We start from the raw sequence: 24,263 nt of genomic DNA, 5'->3' as shown, positions 1-24,263 counted from the left end.
AAATCCAAAGTAAGTAGAAGAAACTTCTGCTCATTTTATGATGCCAGTATTACCTTGTAAAGTCAGAACAAAAAAAGTAACTATAGTACAGTATCTCTTGAACTTGGTTTAAAAAGTTTTCATCAAAATAATAGCAAACTGAATTCAACAATGTATAAAAGGGATTATAAGCCATTACCAAGTGGAATTTATTCAAATATGCAAGGCTGGTTCAACATTTTAAAAAGTATCAATATAATCCACAATATCAGCAAGTTGAAAAAGGAAAATCATATGATTATATCAATTGATGTAGAAAAAGCTCCTCAAAAAATACAACACCCAATCATGATAAAACTTCTCAGCAACTTAGAAATGAGTAGAATTGTCTCAGCTTGATAAACAGCACATACAAAAATCCAATAGCTAACATCATAGTTAAGGTGAAATACTAAGGGTTTTCTCCCTATGATCTTCTCTTCCCATTCTTGTTCAATATAGAACTGGAAGTTTCAGCTAGTGAAATAAGGCAAGAAAAAGAAATAGCAATCAGATTTGCATAACAATGACATAACTGTCTATGTTGAAGATCCCAAGGAATCTAACAGATTCCCTCTCAGAACTGGTTTGTGAGTTCAGTAAAGTTACAGAATACAAGATCAACACACAAAAATTAACTACTTTTTTTATATACTAAACAATGAAATGTAGAAACAAAAATTTAAAAGCACAATACCATGTACCATAGCTACAAAGAAAATGAAATACATGTAGGGAACAAAATCTGTACAAGATTTGGGTGCTGAAAATTACAAATGCTGAGGAAATAAATCAAATAAGATCTAAAATTGAAAGATCATGTACATAGACTTGAAGATTCAACATAGTAAAGATGTCAATTCTCCTCAAATTGTTCTATAGGTTTAATGCAATTCCTATCACATCTAAGCAAATTTTTATTGAAAGTCAAAGAACTATAGAACAGCAAAAACAATCTTGACAAAGAAAAATAAAGTGGGATAAATCACTCTACCCAATGTTAAGTCTTACTGTACAGCTACAGTAATGAAGACAGTGTTTTTTGAAGAAAGGAGAGAAATGTAGATCCATGAAAGAGAATAAGGACCCCAGAAATAGCCCCCATAAACATGCTGAACTGATTTTTGACAAAGGTATAAAAGTAATTCAATGGAGGAGCAACTAATAATGATGGAGAAATCAAATAAACATAGGAAAAAAAAAGAGAGAGCAGAAACAAAATACTCTGTGATCTAAGCCTCACACATGATACAAAAATTAACACAAATTGGATCACAGACTTAAATGTAAAGTGTAAAACTATAAATTTATTATAAATAAACATGGGAGAAAACCTTTGGGATATAGAGCCAAGCAAAGAGTTCCTAGACTTGACAATAAAAGCACAATCCATAAAAGGAAAAACTGATAAAAATTGGACTTTATCAAAATTAAAAACTTTTGTTCTGTGAGCAGCCCTGTTAAGAGGATGAAGAGACAAGCTACAGACTGGGAGAAAATATCTGCAAACCACATAGTTAACAAAAAGGTAGTGTCTGGAAAATATAAAAAACTCAAAATTCAACATTAAAAAAAAAAGACAATCCAATTTGGCAGTGGCAAAATGGGCAAAAGACATGAACAGACATTTTACCAAAAAGGATATACTGCGGGCAGATAAGCACATGAAAAGATGTTCAACATAATTAGCCATAATTGAAATGCAAATTAATACCACAGTGAAATAGCACTACACTCTTATTAGAATGGCTAAAATCAAAAATAGTGAGGGCAGGCCATGGTGGCTCAGCAGGCAGAGTTCTCGCCTGCCATGGTGGAGACCTGGGTTCGATTTCCAGTGCCAGCCCATGCAAAAAAAAAGATATGGTGAAAACACAAAATCTTGGCAAGGATGCAAACTGTGTCACTCATACATTGTTGGTGGGCACATAAAATGGCATAGCCAATCTGGAAAACAGTTTGGCAGTTTCTTATAAAATCTGAAACTACCATACCACCCAGCAATTACACTCCTGGGCATTTATCCCAGAGAAATTAAAACTTATATTCACATAGCAATGTGTACATGAATGTTCACAGCAGCATTATTCATAGCAGAGAAAAACTGGGCACAGCCCAGATGTCCTTCAATGGGTAAACGCTTAAACAAACTGAAGCCATACTTATCATGGAATACTACTCAGCAATAAAAAGGAACAAACTATTGATACATGCAGCCTAACAACTTAGATGAATCTCCAGAGAATTACGCTGAGCAAAAACAAACAAAAAAGCCCATCCCAAAAGGTTATATGCTCCATGATTCCATTTATACAATATTTTCAAAACGGTAAGATTTTAGGAGTGGAGAATAGCTTATTGGTTGCCAGGAGTTAGGAACAGTGGTGGAGGAAATGGGTCAGAGAAAGGAAGTTGTGGCTATTAAAGGGCAACACGAGGGATCCTTGCGCTGGTGGAATTGTTCTGTATCATGACTATAGTGGTAGAAATATGAACCTATACAGATGATAACATTAAATAGAACTAAATACACACACACACACTACATACAGAGTACAACTAAAATTGGGGAAACCTGAACAAGATGGGTGGATTAGATCAATGTCAATATTTGCTGTAATATTGCACTATGGTTTTGCAAGGTGTTACTATTTGGAAAAACTATGTAAAGGGTAAACAGGATCCCTATATTATGTCTTACAACTACATATCCATCTACAATTACCTCAAAAAAATTTCAATTAGGAAAAATAGACTAACCCCTTCCCCTAGAAGTGCCAGTTCAGTAGGCACATAACATGATTCCCAATTTATGGAAAGCTATAGTCCTTTCTGTCTGATGTGGCTGACCATCTTTTCAATCTCCAATTGTTTCCTCATTGTTTGATGCCTGCCTAATCAGGCAATGCCACATGTTTTTAGTTACTATAGTATCTTCCTCACAATTAGTTAAGTTAGGCTGCTGTTAAAAAGAAACCTTGAGATCTTAGGAGCTTAAAAATAAAAGTTTATTTCCCACTTGGAGTGAGGGGAGAGAGGGAGAGGTTGTGAAAGTTTTAAATAAAAAGTACGATGCTGAGCTAATAACTGGCACCATAGAACAACACTATTTCCTTCAGACACTGAACCCCAACTGAAGAGGTTTATCTATGTGGTGGACACAGAGTATGAGCCCAAAAATGGCATTATAGCAAGGCTCCAGTGAATTTACGGTTTTTAGTCACTAACAAGAAGAAAACTGCTGTGGAGAAATATCTGTCTTTCTCACAAGCAATATAAATTCTGCTATTTGGGAGTGACTGAAAACATGTTACATATAATTTATCTGGGGAGACGCGCCAGCTTAAGGAAATTCACTTGGGCACAAAATGTACATAAGTAGGATTAGAGAGAAACTTAATTTTGCACATGTATTCAGTGTATTTCAAATCTGGATTTACATATAGAAAAGGACGTTTGGGAGGTGAAGTTCTGAAAATGTTAACCATGACATATCTTTCCCAATAGGAGCTGAAGACTTACTCAATTCTTCTAATCCTAGTTCCCTAAATTAATCTAAAAGAAATTCTTTAGAATCAAGGGACAAGGTTGTGACAATATATATTTTGCCTATAAAGGGGAGCAGAGAGGAGCAGGCAGCTCATTAAAGAATGGAAGGATATAAAATATCCTTTCAGTTAACTGCAATGGGAAGAGGTAAGTGGGCACACGTCTTTAATATGCTTAAAAGACCCTTCAAGTGAGCCTCACAGAGGCATCTTTGTGTTGCTGCCACATTTATGCAGATCAAAAGCATTTGTTTCTCAAGTACCTGAAGTGGAGCAGTATACCCCAGAACACAAGAGATCACCTCACCAATTAACCAATGTCACACAGATTTCTCAAAGAAATTACAAAATAGAAGCGGAAAAGAAACAAACTTAATCACTACATCAGATTCTATTTTAGAAGACAAAAGAGGAACACGACCCTTTAATTGGAATTCAAAGGCATCTTTTAGCATCTCAACATTTGATACTCTTCAGATATGAGAGCTGAAAGTAATTAATAAAAATATATTTTAAAAAATCACTTCTTATATGGACCAAAGTATCTTAAAAATCTAACCTTAAAAACGCCCTCATGTTTGGGGGATAAATATTAACATTGGGTAGCAATGCAGTATGATTATGACATATCACACAAAGCTAATCTCTAAAATGATCCTGAAGGCATTTTTTTGAAGAGTTAATTACATCACACTAGAAGACTGAGAAAGTTTTATGTCACAAAAATAACGTGTTCATAGACATTCTGACCAGTACTGTTGAAACTTCATTTTGGAAATATCCTTACAGCATCTTTAGTTGCTTTAAGGATTCTTCTCTTTCTGTCCTAAATAGCAGTCTAAATGCTGTGAGAATCTATAAAACAGTTATGGGGTTCTAACACATAAGAGGCTGCAATGATTACAGATGAAAATATTTTAGACTTGAAGCTTTGAGACATTTCTTAAAAGAAGTAAAATTCCATGAAAATACTCATTGAACTTTTATATAATGAAAAGTATCAGATTTTCCACTGTCTATTCCTTTGTTCTGGTGTTCGATAAATATTAATGGATATGACACGGTTTACTATATGAAGAAACAAAAAATTATTCTCCTTGTCCCCACAATACACCTAAAGAGAAGTAGCTTCATATATTTAAAATGAATAACAAACTGGCTCAGATGGATTGCCATTTCTGTCATAAGTGGTCCCAGAAGAGCTGGAGTTGCAGCAGTTTCAGTGACTGCCAACTCAAAAGACAGATGTATGATTGCAGCATTACCATCAAGCCAACCTCAAAATAATGCTGTAAAGTTTTACAAAGAGAAAAAAATAGACGGAACTGGTATTTGACTGTAGTTAAAATTAATTCTCAATTAGCTACACTCATAAGAAGGGAAAGAGGCATAGACAATGTTGAACAATGGATGAATATCAAATTTCAAAGCTGGTTAATACCGACACATGTTCGGACACTCCCTGATTCAATACTTAACTATCTTATCTGACCCCTCTCTGTACAGTCTCATCATTTCTGGTTCTCCATAGGTTATAAGAAGAAAAGGGCCTGGTTCTCAATAACTTACTGAGGGGTACTGAAAAGTTGACTGGACAGAATAATTTTTTTAAACATATGTAAAGTATAATATTTAACTGCCACATCACTTCTAAAGACCTGGATGTTTTTGTTAAACGAGTGATTCTATTAGTCTGACAGCTGCTATGTTTTGTAATGGAAAAAAAATCTGTACTAACGTTAAAGATATTAAATCATAAAAACATTTTTGAGAAAATTTTTAACATAAAGATTTTGACTTAAAAATCAGAAAACTATACAAGTTAAAGATTTATCATAAGGAAGAAAATCACCATATTTCTATTGGCAAAATAACACACGTATTAGTTTTTCTATAACTATTTTTCAGAGGTGACTAAATGCAGTCATTGAGTTTAACCCTAAAACTTTTCAGTCCACAGACCATTTCAGCAGACACGATCCTATTTACTATTAAAAAACAAAACGAAACAAAACAAAAACTTCCCTTAAACAGCATAATTGAACCCTGTCACGTCTCCATTATTGGACCATATCGTTTCCTGAAGTGAAAATGAAATGTTCCTGGGGTAGGAATGGCAAAAATGAGCCCACATTATCATCAAGAATTACCAGACTTCTTCCCATCATAGATTCCCTTGTTTCAGTTGAGAACCTATACAAGATTCTTATCCCTTCACTAGCTCAATCGAATTTTTAGCAGTAAAAGTAACTCCTAGTACTCATTACTCTGTATCATTTTACTCTATAATCCCATTTTGACTGAGAACCTCACCAAAACACCTAGAACTTACATCCCAAAGTACTATCATCATACTTTAAAAATCCTTTCCTTGTACTGTTCAGTACACAATTGATATTTGTTTTTATATCCAGTGATGCCTACATTAGAATTGCTTTAAAACCAAACAGGTAGGATAATTAGATAATTAGTTCTGGATTCTGGTCCTAGCTCTGCCACTGATTAGCTGTGTGTTCTTAACCCTCTCTGGGCCACAGTTTTTTCATTTATATAAAACAAGTCCTTTCCAGTGCTAACAACCTTAATTTTATTAGTATGAAAACACTGGGTCTGAGAAACTTGAGATTTCATTTATGACAGAGTATTCCAGCCAAGAGAAAAATTACTATAATTTTATAGCCCTAATTATATCTTGACACCCCTCAACTCCACCCAAGAAGCATTACTCATTGTAGAAAAATATACAGCAGATAGGAAAATAACCAAATCAAACATCAATCTCATTCCTTAGTGTTTTCGAGCCACTGACATTATCTCACAGCCCAGATGTCCTTACAGCTTTTCTAGGTAAGTGGTTTTCAGTGATAATCTACCTGGAACTGTCTTCTCTAGACCTAGTCTAATATATACTTTTTGAACCACATGACACCTCTTACATGTATATATGTGTACATGGATGTATCTCTTTCTCTCATATACATTGTAAACTCTGATAATCAGTTCTGGGCCAGGTACATATAACTGTTCAAGGAAAGTTATATATTCCTTCTTTTAATCCTTAAAAAAACCTACAAGATACGTATTACACTTCATTTTTAAAATGAGGTTAGAGACTCAAAGAGATTAAGCAACTCTTAAGGTCACACAATCATTAAGTGGTAATGCCTTGACTTTAACCCATATTTATGTGACTCAGAAACCTCTGAAACCTCTCCCCTATTAGATATATAAAATTGAATACTGAGGAATTATAGAATTTAATTTCTCTCTGATGATTCAAAAACAGTTTAGAAAGGGAGAAGAAAGTTAAGATGGGTGATGATATTGGTATTTATGGATGGGAAAGAAGCTGAAGAAGTTCATGTTTGAATGACCTCTATTAAACAGAGAAAGAGGAATCTGGGATGCCAGATAAGAAAATCTACTGTATTTTAATACCAATGGTCAGTAACTCTGATTTTCTAACTAACTACCATTTGTTTCAATTACTGAGGTCTCATTATATTCCATATTTGGGCAAATTCTATAGAAATGATTTCCCCCAGAGGGAGAAGGGCCGGGGGCACATATGATACCAGAAGGAAAGATAGACAATAAAGACTGAGATGGTATAATTTAGGAAGGCCTAGAATGTATAATGATGGTGATGAAATGTACAAATTAAAAAATGTTTTTGCCTGAAGAAGAACAAAGGAATGTCAGTATTGCAGGATGTTGAAAATAGATGGTACATGGGGAAAAGCACAATCAACACAAGCTAGGGTCTGTAGTCAACAGTAACACTGCAATCTGCTTCCAAGGAATGTAACAAAGGCTATTATGCCAAAACTCAATGTCAACAGGTGGGGGGACTGGGAAAGGGGTATAGATTCTTTAAGGAAGAAAAGGAAATGTCTTCAGGTAGAGTATGGTGGCGAAGGCATGTCTATACACTTAGACTGGATTGTAAGATGTGTGAATAAAACTATTTAAAAATGAACGGAGAGAAACAAGTGCTAGAGAAGATGTGGAGAAAGAGATGTACTTGTTCACTGTTGGTAGGGAAATGAGAGATGCACCCCTTGGAGGAGAGTGTGAAGGTTCCACAGGAAGCTAGGGGTAGGGTTGCCATATGATCCTGAAACTCCATGGCTCAGTATAAACCTGGAGGAGATGAGTGTGGGGACACCAATGGTCAATTGCACACTGGTGTCTCTGGTGGCAGTGCTCATAATCCACAATGAATGGAGGTGGCCTAAGGGTACAACGAATGAGGAATGGAAGGGGAATCTATGGTGTATATATACAATGGTCTACTGAAAAGCCATAAGGAGGAATGAAGTTATGAGGCATGCAAATAGATGAATGAACTTTAAGAGCTGTATGTTGGATGAAATGTCAGGAACAAAAAATACAAATATTAGCAGGGCTCCGTCATCTGGACTAACTATAATATGAAAATTCGGTGAACTAAAGTTGAGAGCATGGGTTATCAGGTTGGGGTATATTGTAAAGGGTCATAACTAGTAAGTTCTTACAGCAATCATATATATTCAGGAGGTATAACTGTTAATTCTAAATTCTCAGTAAATGAGATGTTTGTATATAACATGGTCTTTCCCAGAAACTTCAAGTACTTATTTGATACCTGAGACTCAGAGTTAGAGCTCTGACTATGAAAGTCAGCAGTACCCCATACTGGAAATGTTTAAAAAGTTGAAAAAATGATCAGACATTGAGTAGAGATATGAATGAAGGTGATCTGGATAGGACTAAGGTATATCAGAAGACTGGGTAAAGGATGATAGCATCTATATTTTAAAACTTCAACTCCTGAGTGAGACTAAAGGGGGAAATGTTTATTTGGTGCAAAATTTATATTTTGGCTAGTGCATTTCCTAATTTAACTTCTATGGTCAGTTTAAGTGAGCATCATAAGTACACAGAATCTTGAATAGGGTATGAGATTTTGTTGGTTTGTCCAGGTTAGTGTGATACCCTGATAAATCCCAGAGTGATTTGGACAGTGAATAAAGAAATACTTGCAAAGTCCACTTCGGGGAATGGGGAGAAAGGGGGAGATATTAACATTCTCATTTGGAGACTTTCTGATATTCTTGGAAGCAGTGGGGACAACCAAATCAATAGGCCATCAATAAGCCGAGCCCTCGATCTGGGGATTTGCCCCTATGAAACTTATCCCTGCAAAGGATAGGCTAAGCCTACTTAAAATTAGGCCTAAGAGTCACCCCCAGAGAACTTGTTTTTTTGCTCAGATATGTCCTTTCTCTCTAAGCCAACAGGGCAAGCAAACTCACTGCCCTTCCCCTCTACATGGGATATGACTCCTAGGAGTGTAAATCTCCCTGGCAATGTGGGACAGAAATCCTGGGATGAGTTGGTACCCAGCATCAAGGGATTGAGAAAACCTTCTTGACCAAAAGGAGGAAGAGAGATGAGACAAAATAAAGTGTCAGTGGCTGAGAGATTTCAAACAGAGTCAAGAGGTTATTCTTTTTTTTTTTTTTTAAGTAAATGAAGCTTTTATTTCTTAGTTAACTGTCTCCAGAAACTACTTATTCAACAGGGCCTAATTACCAGCTTACTTGTACCTTTGAGGAAATACTTACCTTTGGGAATCATGCTAACCATCTTGCATGGATTAATAATAGTATTTGAAGTTGAGTATAATTAATTGCATAATTTTATGTAGTTTTTTGTTTGTTTGTGTTCCCCCTTTTCTTTTTCTCTATGATATATATATATTTTTTTATTTTTATTTTTTAATCTTTTTATTATATAGTATAACATATATACAAAGCAAAGAAATAAAACAATAGTTTTCAAAATACTCTCCAACAAGTAGTTACAGGACAGATCCCAGAGTTTGTCATGGGCTACCATATGATCCTCTGAGACTTTTTTCCTTCTAGCTGCTCTAAAATATAGGAGGCTAGAAGGCTTATATATATTTTTATCATCACAATTGACTTTTTCCTTCTTTTTTTGTGAAAAAAAATGCATACAAAAAAGCAATAAACTTCAAAGGACAGCACCACAATTAGTTATAGAACATATTTCAGGGTTTGACATGGGTTACAATTCCCACAATTTTAGGTTTTTACTTCTAGCTCCTCTAACATACTGGAGACTAAAAGAGATATCAATTTAATGATTCAGCATTCATATTCATTTGTTAAATTCTATCTTCTCTGTATAACTCCACCATCACCTTTGATCTTTCCATCCCTCTCTTTAGGGGTGTTTGGGATATGGCAATTCTAAATTTTTGATATTGGAAGGGTCTGCTACTAATATGGGATAGGGAAATGGAACTATCTGATGTTAGGGAGAGGCTGGGCCCTCTAGATTTCAGGACTTATCTGGACCAGGGACCTATCTGGAGGTTGCAGGTTTCTGGCAAGTTACTCTAGTGCATGGAACCCTTTTAGGATTGGCTGGAATGGTCCTGCCTGGGGTTTCACAGGTTATGATAGGTAGCAAGATCTACTTGAAGCTTGCATAAGAGCAACTTCCAGAGTAGCCTCTCGACTCTATTTGAACTCTCTCTGCCACTGATACTTTACTAATCACATTTGTTTTCCCTGTTTTGGTAAGAATGGAATTGTTGATCCCACAGTGCCAGGTACAGATTCATCCCTGGGAGTCATCTCTCATGTCACCAGGGAGACTTTTACCTCTGGATGTCATTTTCCACATAGGGCGGAGAGCAATGATTTCACTTGCAGAGTTGGGTTTAGAGAGACTGAGGCCACATCTGAGCAACAAAAGAGGTCCTCCAGAAGTAACTCTTAGGCATGCCTATAGGTAGTCTAAGCTTCTTCGCTACCTACATAAGCTTTACAAGAGTAAGCCTCAGGATCGAGGGCATGGCCTATTGATTTGGGCGTCCCTAAAGTTTGACACAGTATCAGGGGATTCCCTGATGGTAATGTTTAATAGTTCCATATTCTTTCCTGGAGGTTATTCTTATGCATTATATAGATACCCTTTTTTCAGTTTATGGTGTATTTGAGCAGCTAGAGGGAAATACCTGAATCTGTAGAGCTGTGTTCCAGTACCCATGTTTCTTGATGATGATTGTATAATGATATAGCTTTCACAATGTGACTGTGTGATTGTGAAAACCTTTTGTCTGATGCTCCTTTTATCTACCTTGTCAACAGATGAGTAGAACATATGGAATAAAAATAAATAATAGGGGGAACAAATGTTAATATAAATTTAGTTTGAAATGCTAGTGATCAATGAAAGGGAGGGGTAAGGGGTATGGTATGTATAATTTTTTTCTGTTTTTGTTTTATTTTTATGTTGTCTTTTTATTTCTTTTTCTGAATTGATGCAAATGTTCTAAGAAATGATCATGATGATGAATATGCAACTATGTGATGATATTGTGAATTACTGATTATATATGTAGAGAGGAATGATATGTTAAGAATGTTTGTGTTTCTTACGTGTAATATTTTTTCAAAAATTTAAAAATTAATTAAAAAATTGTTTTAATGGAATACTTCAAAGATAAATAAAAATAAAGAGTAATGAAAAAAAAAAAAACAGACAGTGGTGAAGGGATAGCCTTCCAGTGGGTGGAACCTCGAGTAGTGCACCTGGTTTTTAACTTTGCTTGGAAGGGGAATTTGCCAGAGGTGCATTTGTATACTGACTCATGGCCTGTTGCTAATGGTTTGGCTATATGGCCAGGGACTTGGAAGAAGCATAATTAGAAAATTGGTGACAGAGGTCTGGGGAAGAGGTCTATGGATAGACCTTTCTGAGTGGGCAAAAAACGAACATGAAGATATTTTCATCCCATATGAACCCACCAGATTATGACTTCAGCAGAGCAAGGTTTTAATAATCAAGTGCATAATATTACTCGTCCTGTGGATACAAATCATCCTCTTTCCTCAGCCAGTCCTGCCAATACCCAATGGGCTAATGAACAAAGTGGGCATGGTGGTAGGGATGCAGGTTATGCATGGGCTCAGCAATACTGACTTCCAATCACCAAGGCCAACCTGGCTACAGTCACCACTGTTCCAATCTAATAGCAGCAGAGACCCATACTCAGTCCCTGATATGGCACCATTCCCAGAGGTAATCAGCCTGCTACCTAATGACAGGTTGATTACATTGGACCATTTCCATTATGGAAGGGGCAATGATTTGTTCTAACTAGAATAGACACATACTCCGGATATGGGTTTACCTTCCCTGTATGCAATTCTTCTGCAAAAACTACCATCTGTGGACCTACAGAATGCCTTATCTACCTTCATGATATTCCACACAGCACAAGGAACCCACTTCACAGCAAATGATGTATGGGAATGGGCACATGCTCAGGAATTCTCTGGATTTACCATGTTCCCCATCATCCAGAGGCAGCTGGGTTGATAGAACATTGGAATGGTCTTTTGAAAAGCCAATTAAGGTACCAACTAGGTGGCAATACCTTGCAGGGCTGGGGAAATCTCCTCCAGGAGGCTGTGTATACTCTGAATCAGCCTCCACTGTATGGCGCTGTTTCTCCCAAAGTCAGGATTCACGGGACCAGGAATCAAGGGGTGGAAACAGGAGTGACACCACTCAGTATCTGTGCTGGTTTGAAAGGATTATGTACCCTAGAAAAGACATGTTTTAATCCTGATCCATCTAGTGGAGGCAGCCGTTTCTTTTAATCCCTATTCAGTACTGTAGATTGGAAACTTGATTAGATTATTTCCGCAGAGATGTGGGGATATATTGGGACATCACACTAACCTATACAGACCAACAAGATCTCGCATCCTAATCAGAATTCCATGTAATTATGGTGTTACGGGTATTGTTGTGGGTATTAACCTTTGATGAGAGGGATATGTGACACTACCCATTCCAGGTGGGTCTTGATTAGTTTACTGGAATGCTTTAAAAGAGGAAGCATTTTGGGATGGGCAACGGTGGCTAGTGGCAGAGTTCTCAGCTGCCATGCTGGAGACCCAGGTTTGATTCCCGGAGCCTGCCCATGCCACAGAAAAAAAAAAAGAGGAAGCATTTTGGAGAGAGCAACAGAGCCATGACAGAGGCACAGATCTACAAGCCCACGCAGCCAGAGAAGGAAAACGCCCCTGGGGGAGCTTCATGAAGCAAAAAGCCTAGAGAGAAAGCTAGCAGTTATCACCATGTTTGCCATGTGCCTTTCCAGTTGAGAGAGAAACCCTGAACTTCATCAGCCATCTGGAACCATCCAGCCTCCCTGGATGCCTTAGATTGGACATTTCTATATCTTTTCTTTAATTTGGACATTTTCAGTCTTAGAACTGTAAACTAGCAACTTATTAAATTCCCCTTTTTAAAAGCCATTTCATTTCTGGTATATTGCATTCTGGCAGCTTGCAAACTAGAACACTATCACTTCTAGCAATCCACTAGAAAAATTTTTGCTTCCTGTAACTGAAACCTTAAGCTCTGCTGGTCTACAGGTCTTAGCTCCTAAAGGAGGAGTACTCCTACCAGGAGACACAACAATGACTGCATTGAAATGAAAGTTAGAACTGACACCTCACCACTTTGGGCTTCTCATGTCACTGGATCAACAGGCACAAAAGGGGATTACTGTTCTGTTTGGGGTGACTGATCCTGACTATCAAGGGGAAATAAGACTGCAACTATACAATGGAGGTAAAGAACAGTTTTCCTGGAATACAGGAGATCCCCTAAGGTGTCTCTTAGTACTACCATGCCCTGTGATTCAAGTCAATGGAAAACTGCAAAAACCCAATCCAGGCAGGACAACCAATGGCCCAGAAATTTCAGGAATGAAGGTCTGGGTCACCCCATATGGCAAAGAACCACAGCCATCTGAAGTGCTTGCAGAGGGTAAAATGAACATGGAATGGGTAGTAGAAGACAGTGATAAATATGAACCACGACCATGTGACCAGTTACAGAAACAAGGACTGTGATTGTATGACTGTTTCCTCCCTGTTTTGTTATGTTTGCATTTCTACATAAGCAAATATCTTGTTTTCGTCCTGTCATATGACATAAGTTGTATTGTTCATGTTATAGTATTTAAGTCATAGGATATGAAATATAAGAGTGAATTTTACTCAAGGAATTGCACCCTATTCTAGAGAGATGTAGTGCATTTCTGGATGTATACAGAACAATAGAGTATTGTTAAGTGAAATATATGTCTGTATTGTGTTCTATTTGGAAATTAATATGTTTCAAAGTGATGTATATAGCTGCTAAGTTGACTAGGGGTGGACGGTGATGGTTCCACACACGATCCCTTATTGGCATAGCCAAAGGGGGAAGGACCTGTACAAGTCCTTATAATGCAAGGATCCCAACCTCAGACTGCTTCTCCTCCTTTGGAGAATGTCCATGCTCATCTTCACTGTGAATTAAAGTTTGAGCTGTACAAACTAGCTAGTTTTGGGATTCTTTGGCTATACACACTGACTAGTCTTTGGGTTCTTTCCTGCAACTGAGTCAAGAACCCTCAGTGTAGGGCAGACCATGGTGGCTCCGCAGGCAGAGTTCTCACCTGCCATGCTGGAGACCTGGGTTCGATTCCTGGCGCCTGCCCATGCAAAAAAAAAAAGAACCCTCAGTGTGAGCTATTTGTAAATAACCTGGTTGTTCCATTAAACTTCAGGCATTTATGTGACACCTAAGACTCAGAGTTAGAGCACTGACGCTATGAATGTTAGCATTACCCCATTCAGCAACTTAAAAAAAAGTGATCAGACTTCATCTAGAGATATGAATGAAGCTGATGCGGATAGGACTAAGGCAACTCATAATATGGGTAAAGGGTGATATGGCCCATATTTTCAAACTTCAGCCTTTGTGCAAGACCAAAGGTACAGATGTTTATTTGGTGCAAAATTTATATTTTGGGTAGCACATAATCTAACTTGTATAGTCAGTTTACCTGAACACCATAATTACATGGAATTCTGATTAGGATGCGATATCTTGTTGGTCTGTATAGGTTAGTGTGATGTCCCAATATATCCCAGAGTAATTGGAGCAGAGAATAAAAATGTATTTGCAAAGCCCCCTTGGGGGACTGGGGAAAGGAGGAAATATTCCATTTCCCCATATGTGGAATTCCTGATATTCTCGCAAGCAGTGGGGACAACCAATTCAATAGGCTGAGTCCTTGATCTTGGGGTTCACCCCCATGAAGCTTATTCCTGCAAAGGAGAAGCTAAGCCTACTGATAATTATACCTAAGAGTCAACCCCAGAAAATCTCTTTTGTTGCTCAGATGTGGCCTCTCTCTCTAAGCCAACTAGGCAGGTGAACTCACTGCCTCCCCTCTACATGGGATATCGCTCTCAGGAGTGTAAATATCCCTGGCAACACAGGACCTGACTCCTGGCGATGAGCTGGGACCTAGCATCACAGGAATGAGAAAGCCTGCTTGGATCAAAATGGGGAAGAGAGAAATGAGAAAAAATAAAGTTTCAGTGGCTGATAGATTTCAAACAGAGTCAAGAGGTTATCCTGGAGGTTATTCCTATGTATTATATAGGAATATAATATAAATATAATTTGACCCTTTTTAGTTTATGGTATATTGGAGTGGCTAGAGTGAAGTACCTGAAACTGTTGAACTGTATTCCAGTAGCCTTGATTCTTGAAAAAGACTGTAAAAACAACAGTTTTTACAATGTGGCTGTGTGATTGTGAAAACCCTGTGGCTGATGCTCCTTTTATCCATGGTATGGACAGATGAATAAAAAAATAAGGATAAAAATAAATAAATAATAGGGAGAAATAAAAGGTAAAAAATGGGTAGATTGAAATACTAGTGGTCAATGAGAGGGAGGGGTAAGTAGTATGGGACGTATGAGTTCTTTTTTTTTTACTTTCTATTTCTTTTTCTGGAGTGATGCAAATGTTCTAAAAATGATCATGGTTAGGAATACACAACTATGTGATGATATTGTGAGTCACTGACTGTTCAATATGGTGGGCCTGTAAGTGAATGGAGATTTCTCATTAAATATATTAAAAAAAAAAAAAAAACACTCAGTGTGCCAGACTTGGTTGAGGTCTGAATTTCTCTGAGAACTCCCAGAGCTGTCCAGCATCAAAATATTTTGGTAAGATTACTACCTAAGTGATGCTTTATACTTCATATCACATCAAATTAGGGACACATAATGTCAAGTTACCCCACTATTGATGATACCAACTTTGACCACTTGACTAAAGTGCTGCTTGCCATATAGATGTGCTGTAAAGGCACATTTTCTACTTTGTAATTGTTAAGTAATCTGTAGGGTGATGGTTTTGAGATAATATTCTGTTCCACAACAATCTTCAACTCAGTGGTTTCAGCATTCATTGATGGCCTTTCCTTGAATCAATTACTACACCAGGGCTGCAAAATGGTGACTTTCATAATTGAATTGTATACTTAAAGTAGCTTAATTTTAAATATGTTATACTTCAATAAAACAATTTTTAAAAAATTAATTCAGTAACTTGCAGTCTGTATTTCGTTCCATTTAATGTTAGCTTATGTTTTCAGCTAGAAAAATGACTGACGACTGAAACATTTTATAAATGAGGCATGGATTTCAAAGTCAAGGTTTTCAAAATCAATTCTTTTAGTAAAAGTATTCTGCTTTAAGAAAAATGTAATGGTAGCTTTCTAATTCTATCATTTCTTCTACAATTATTAGGTGGCATGTTTCTGTAAACTTTTTCCTGTACCTCCCATTTCTCTACCTCTTTATTTTTTGTTGGGGGAGGGGAGTATCACTGTGGACTAATGGATTTTGTATTTTTTCCTGTCAATATATTATAATCTATTACTTTCATTTTTGTTTTGGATGCTCGAACTGTAGTAATTTGTTCAGTGGAAACCTCTTCAAACAAGGTCTTGTGTCTTGATACAACTTCATTAGTCTTTGAACAACACTGAATTTCTGGCACAAAAGTCCCTGGTTCACCCTGTACTTTCCCTGCCTGACACCTGAGATCAGACATTTCTCCAAGAAGCTTTGGTTGCTTTTACAGGTAATGGAGTGTAGAAATCAAGACCTGCATGCTGGGTGTGCTCATCACTACTGGGGTGCCTGTCATTGCTTCTAGGACCTTCTTGTGCACAGAACAAGGGAATAGGAATTCATACTAATATTTGCAATTCAAATTTATAATACAAACATAAAATTCTTTTATGTTAAGGAACAATAAGCTGCATCTCTTAACATTCAATGTTTCAATAGAAGCAATGGTTTATATTATCATTAATATACTTACTTCTTTGCTTTATGTTACGACATAAACAAAATAGCAGTAATAGTGGTATTGTAAATTTTTTACGCTGTATGGAAGGGTCACATTTCATTATTTTTCCATGTCAGTATCCCATTACTGCAGCACCATGTGTTGAATTTCTGTTTGTTTGTTTTGCTTGCTCGTTTCTTTTTAGGGAAGTGCATGGACCGAGAATTGAACCCAGGTCTCCCACATGACAGGTGAGAATTATACCACTGAACTATCCTGGTATTGTAATTTTGAAACTAACAATAAATCTAATAAGAAAGTTAAAAATTTCTTTGTGGTTCTTTGTATCCTTAAGCTATATCCTAATAAGGATGGACTGTCAAGAGTGCTGTGTCTAAAAGTTACCTGATCTGTGTGATTAATGTTATAAATTTGTTATACAGGTTCATTTGGTTCCAGTTTGTATTAAGTTTTATGATTTCTCTTATCTCCCATCCTTTTTGGCTTGATTTAAATTTTTGAGAATATAAAACATTTATATGGCCCAAAAGTGAAAACTATATAAAAAGGTATACTCATTATTATCCTTTGGGTGCTTTGTTTTACAAAAATAAGCATTACACTTCTTCAGGACTAATGTAAACATACCATGAGTTGATCAATACCCTTACAAATGAACTCATTTATGAGTATGGTCAGGAAGTACAAAACCTGATGAACGGCATGCTCTCTACTTGCAATATTTTTAGCTCAATATACAAATAAACTCCCACCTGAATTTTGATCAATCCACTGCAGAGAGTCCATATGAGCATTCAGAATTTTGCAGATCTGCTGGAGCTAAAACACAAACACAAGAATATTCAGATTCTGATTATTCTGAGGTCTCATGTTCAAAAAAAAAACATGAGACGTTGAAATTGGGAAGTAACATTTCATTTATTCTAGTCAAGAAATAGACTGAGAATGTACTAAATATTAATGGCTTTTTTTTGAAGTTTTAAAATATGAATGACCATCTATATTCAATACCCTGCAATACTGACATTCCTTTGTTCTTCCTCATGCAAAAATATTTTTTAAACTTGTACATTTAGTCACTATTATTATACACTCAAGGCATTTCTAGATTATACCATCTCAGTCTTTATCGTCTATCTTTCCTTCTGGTTTCATATGTGCCCCAGCCCTCCTCTCTCTATCATTCTCATACTCAGTGTCATTCAGTGTACTTATATTATTATGCTACAATCAGGTAATACTGTGCTATCCATTTCTGAATTTTTACAATCAGTCCTATTGCACAATCTGTATTCCTTCAGCTCCAATTACCCGATCTCTACCTTATTTCAATCTCCTGATAACCTTTGTTCTTAACTGAAATTTTCTAAGTTCACTCATTAATGTTAGTTTATATCAGTTAAGACCATAGAGTATTTGTCCTTTTGCTTCTGGCTAATTTCACTCAGCATAATATCCTCAAGGTCCATCTGCATTGCTACACGCTTCATGACTTTATTCTGTCTTACAGCTGTTTAATATCATGTCATATGTATATATACCACAGCTTGTTTAGCCACTCATCTGTCGATAGACATTTGGGCTGCTTCCATTTCTTGGCAAGTGTAAATAATGCTGCTATAAACACTGGTGTGCAAATGTCCATTTGTGTCCTTACCCTCATGTCCTATGAATGGTACTGCTGGATCATATGGCAATTCTATACTTAGCTTCCTGAGGAACCGTCAAACTCTCTCCCACAGCGGTTGTACAATTTTACATTCCCACCAACAGTGGATAAGTGTGCCTCTTTCTCCACATCCTCTCCAGCACTTGTCATTTTCTGTTTTTGTTTTATTTATTTATTTTTGATAATGGCCATTCTGGTGGGTGTGAGATGATATCTCGTTGTGATTTTAATTTGCATTTCTCCAATAGCCAGGAAAGTTGAGCATCTTCACATGTGCCTTTAAACCCATTTGTATTTCCTCTTCTAAGAAGTGTCTGTTCATGCCTTTTGCCCATTTTTTAATTGGATTATTTGTCTTTTTGTTGTTGAGTTGAACAATCTCTTTATATATTCTGGATACTAGACCCTTATCTGATATGCCATTTCCAAATATTGCCCCCCATTGTGTAGGCTGCCTTTTTACTTTCTTGACAAGGATCTTTGTGCACAAAATGTTTAATTTTGAGGAGTTCCCATTTATCTATTTCTTTCTTCAATGCTTGTGCTTTAGGTGTAAGATCTGGGGAACTGTCTCCTATTACAAATTTTATAAGATATTTCCCTACATTTTCTTCTAAAAGTTTTATGGTCTTAGCTCTGCTGTTTAGGTCTTTGATCCATTTTGAGTTAATTTTTGTATAGGGTTTGAGATGTGGATCCTCTTTCATTCTCTTGCATGTGGATATCCAGTTCTCCAAGCACCCATTATTGAAGAGACTGTTCTGTCCCAGGTGAGTTGGCTTGACTGCCTTATCAAGGATCAATTGTCTATAGATGAGAGGGTATATATCTGAACACTCTATTTGATTCCATTTGTCAGTATACCTATCTTTATGCCAGTACCATGCTCTTTTGACCACTATAACTTCATAATATGCTTTAAAGTCAGGTAGTGTGAGAACTCCAACTTCATTTTTCTTTCTCAAGATATTTTCAGCTATTCAGGGCTCCCTACCCTTCCAAATAAATTTGGTTATTGGTTTTTGTATTTCTGGAAAGTAAGTTTTGAGGATTTAAATTGGTATTGCATTGAATCTATAAATCAGTTTAGGTAGATATGACATCTTAACTATATTTTGTTTTCCAATCCATGAACACGGTATGCCCTTCCATTTATTTAGGTCTTCTGTGGTTTCTTTTAGCAATTTCTTGTAGTTTTCTTTGTATAGGTGTTCTGTATCCTTAGTTAAACTTATTCTTAAATATTTTGTTCTTTTGGTTGCAATTGTAAATGGAATTTTTTCCCTTGATTTCTTCCTCAGATTGCTCATTATTAGTGTATAGAAACACTACAGATTTTTGAGTGTTTATCTTGTAACCTGCCACTTTGCTGTACTCATTAATTAGCTCTAGTAGTTTTGCTGTGGATTTTTCAGAGTTTTTGACATACAGTATATCATGTGCAAACAGTGAGAGTTTTACTTCTTCCTTTCCAATTTTGATGCTTTGTATTTCTTTTTCTTGTCTAATTGCTCTGGCTAGAACTTCCAATACAATGTTGAATAACAATGGTGACAGTGTACATCCTTGTCTTGTTCATGATTTTAGGGGAAAAGCTTTCAGTCTTTCCTATTGAAGATGATGTTAGCTGTGGGTTATTCATATATATCGTTTATCATGTTGAGGAAGTTCCCTTCTATTCCTATCCTTTGAAGTGTTTTCAGCAAGAAAAGATGTTGAATTTTGTCAAAAGCCTTTTGTGCATATACTGAGATGATCATGTGGTTTTTCTTCTTTGATTTGTTAATATGGTGTATTACATTAAGTTATTTTCTTATGTTGAACTATCCTTGCATACATTGGAATAAATCCCACTTGGTCATGGTATATAATTATTTTAATGTACTGCTGGATTTGATTTGTAAGAATTGTGTTGAGGATTTTTTCATCTATATTCATTAGAGAGATTGGTCTGTAATTTTCTTTTCTTGTAATATCTTTGTCTGGCTATGGTATGAGGGTGATGTTGGCTTCATAGAATGAGTTACGTAGCTTTCCATCCTCTTCAATTTTTTTGAGGAGTTTGAGAAAGATTGGTACTAATTCTTCCTTGACTGCTTGGTAGAATTCACATGTGAAGCCATCTGGTCCTAGGCCTTTTTGGGGGGAGCTTCTTAATGACTGATTCAATTTCTTTAGTTGTGATTGGTTTGCTGAGGTCATCTTCTCGAGTCAATGTTGGTTGCTCATGCCTTTCTAGCAAGTTGTCCATTTCATCCATGTTGCCTAATTTATTAGCATAAAGTTGTTCATAGCATCCTTTTAAATGCTACTTCATATTTTCATTGCTCATTTCATTTATGTTTAGTTCATTCTAATTACTTTTTTTACTGTCAGGAATTAGAGTCCTTCAATTCAAAGAAATTTACTATCACCATACAAAAATAAGAATATTAGGAGACATTTCACAAGACAATAAATTCATATAAATATTTTAATATTACCTTTTGTCAATCAAATCCACAAATTTTCAAAATGGTAATGCCTAGTTGTCAAGTGGGTAGGGAAAATAGGAACATTCATAGAAAGCCAGTGGATATAAAAATGGATTCAATCCTTCACTGTGTAAAGTGTTACGATACATATCTAGAGTTAAGTAAACTTAAGAGTACAACTTTTGACTCAGTATATGGTCCTTTTAGGAATCTATTCAGAGGAAATACTCAAAGCTAACCACAATGGCAATTGCAGTGCTATTTTATATTGTCAAAATTTGGAAACACTAGTGCCATCAAAAGAATAACTAAGGGCAGGCCACGGTGGCTCAGCAGGCAGAGTTCTTGCCTCCCATACCTGAGACCTGGGTTCACTTCCCGGTGCCTGCTTGTTCTAGTTTGCTAGCTGCCGGAATGCAACACACCAGAGACGGACTGGCTTTTAATAAAAGGGGATTTATTTTGTTGGTTCTTCAGAGGAAAGGCAGCTAACTTTCCACTGAGGTTCTCTCTTACGTGGAAGGCACAGGATGGTCTCTGCTGGTCTTCTCTCCAGGCCCCTGGGTTCCAACAACTTTCCCCGGGGTGACTTCTTTCTGCATCTCCAAGGGCCTGGGCCGAGCTGCGAGTGCTGAGATGAGGAATGCCGAGCTGCTTAGCAGTGCTACGTTGCAATCTCTCATTTAAGCACCAGCCAATTAAGTCAGACATCACTCATTGCAGCAGACACGCCTCCTAGCTGACTGCAGATGTAATTGGCAACAGATGAGGTTCACGCACCATTGGCTTATGTCCTCAGCAACAAGACTAGGTATGCTCACCTGGCCAAGTTGACAACTGAATCTTTTTTTGCTTATGCAAAAAAAAAAATTATTATTATTAACTATATTATGGTAATCTCTGATGAATTTTATACAGCCATTAAATCTAATGTTTTCAAATAATGACAAACAAGAATTTTGGGAAAAGATCACGAAAAAAATATAAATGAAGACAGGATATAAAACTCTATATAAGTTTGTTATCAGTGCTGCTTAAAACAGTTAAAAAAGTTGAAAAAGTGATCAGACTTCAACTAGAGACATAAATCAAGCTAATCTGGGTGGGACTAAGGTAAATCAGAATACAAGGTAAAGGATGATAAGGTCCATATTTTAAAACTTGAACTTCTGTGTGAGACCAAAGAAGAGATGTTTATTTGGTGCCAGATTTATATTTTGGGCAGCACATAATCTAATTTAACATGCCTGGCCAGTTTATCTGAACACCATAGTTAATGGAATCTTTAATAGGGTATGGGAGATCTTGTTGGTTTGTACAGGTTAGTGTGATGCCCTGATATATTCCAGAGTAATTGGGGCAAAGAATAAAAAGGTATTTGCAAATTCCCCTTGGGGGACTGGGGAACAGGAGGAAATATTCAACTTTCCTATCTGGGGAATTCTTGATATTCTCGCAAGCAGTGGGGACAACCAACTCAATAGGCTGACCCCTTGATCTTGGGGTTCGCCCCTATGAAACTTACTTCTGCAAAGGAGAAGTTAAGCTACTGATAATTATGCCTAAGAGTCACCCCCAGAGAACCTCTTTTGTTGCTCAGATGTGGCTTCTATCTCTAAGCCAACTTGGCAGATGAACTCACTGCCCTTCTCCCTACATTGGACCTGACTCCCAGGGGTGTAAATCTCCCTGGCAAAGTCGGACATGAGTCCTGGGATGAGCCTGGATCAGGCATCATGGGACTGAGAAAGGTTGCTTGACCAAAGAGGGAAGAGAGACATGAGACAAAATGAAGTTTCAATGGCTGATAGATTTCCAACAGAGCTGGCAGGTCATTCTTATACATTATATAGAGATCCCTTTCTAGTTTTTGGTATACTGGAGGGTTAAAGGGAAGTATCTGAAACTGTTGAATGGTTTTCCAGTGGCCATAATTCTTAAAGATGATTATATAACTATATTGATTTTACAATGGGCTGTATGATTGTGAAAACCTTGTGTCTGATGCTCCTTTTATCCAGGGTATGGACAGATGCATAAAAAATAAAGGCAAAAATAAATTAATAAGGGGATAAGGAGTAAAAAAAAAATTGGGTAGATTGATGGTCAATGAGAGGGAGGGGTAAGGAGTATGGGATATAAGAATTTTTTCTTCTTTCTTTTTATTTCTTTTTCTGGAGTGAAGGAAATATTTCAAAAATGATCATGCTGATGTATAAAGAACTATGTGATGATACTGTGAGCCACTGATTATATACTGTGGATTGACTGTGTGTGAGTGTGAAGATATTTCAATTAAAAAATATTTTAAAAAAAGAAGTATGTTTATCAGCATAGCAAAAATACTAGAAAAATACACCAATATATTAGCAGGATAATGGCAATATACATGATTTAATTTTCTTTACAGATTTCCTTATTTTTAAATTTTTCTACATTGACTATGTATTAATTACCTTTGTAAGAAAAAATACTAAGCATTTAAGAATTGTTCAGAACATTTTTAACAGATCTTCTATCAAATTCTAGGATAGTGCTGAAAATAGGAAATGAAAATTTTAGTGCACTTAAAAGTACAGTATGTAATGAAAACAACAAATTTAGTGTGTTTTAATAAAACACACAAAATTTATAGTAGGAATGAATGGGTTTGTTTAAGAAAACCTGACTGAACAGTATGATAGTAAAATATACACTTGTGTGATATAAATATTTTAGATAATTATTAGACTATCTTACATTGTCCCTACTCAAAAAAGAAAAAAATATTTCCATTTCCAGGAACATGGGTAAAGCAACTGCTATTTTTCTACCCTGACATATGGCCCATAGTTGTGGAGCTTTGTTGATCTGCTTATAATAAATTATCTACAAGAATAATATTGTTCAGCAAATATTTTCTCTTGTTCCTACCCAATGATTTATACCATATGAGTTTAGAGCAATTATAGCTGATTTCTTTGTATTTGTTTTGTCCTGTCATCAAGCAGTGATGGCCCTTTAACTCATTCATCTTAAACATCTCAATTACTCCTGCCAGGAAAAAAGACCATTCACTCCCCACTACTAAAATAAAATAAAACAACCGAGGACTAAGTAGAAAAAAACGATAAGGAAAGGATAACAGTTTCCTTTTACTTTCTGTATTTAGAATACTTCTCTTATATTAGTTCAACACAAAGACTAGACATCAGCACTGCCTCATGTCTAAATGTGTATATATCTATTTATGCCTAAGAATTCTATTATAACAAAACAATTTTGAGTTTTGGAATCACAATGGTGACCTAA

General features: G+C 36.4%; 1 protein-coding gene across 1 annotated transcript in view; it reads right to left on the bottom strand.

Moving 5' to 3' along the window:
• The window catches only part of NUP62CL (nucleoporin 62 C-terminal like), a 128,681-nt gene that overhangs the window by 9,078 nt on the left and 95,340 nt on the right, over positions 1-24,263 (bottom strand). Inside the window, 1 exon segment of the mRNA XM_077145817.1 lies at positions 17,582-17,648. Within this exon segment, the coding sequence (XP_077001932.1) occupies positions 17,582-17,648 (67 nt within the window).

Source organism: Tamandua tetradactyla, chromosome X (genome assembly GCF_023851605.1).
Source record: "Tamandua tetradactyla isolate mTamTet1 chromosome X, mTamTet1.pri, whole genome shotgun sequence".
Lineage (NCBI taxonomy): Eukaryota > Metazoa > Chordata > Mammalia > Pilosa > Myrmecophagidae > Tamandua > Tamandua tetradactyla.
The sequence above is the reverse complement of the archived record's forward strand: the minus strand, read 5'-3'. Positions and strand labels throughout refer to the sequence as shown.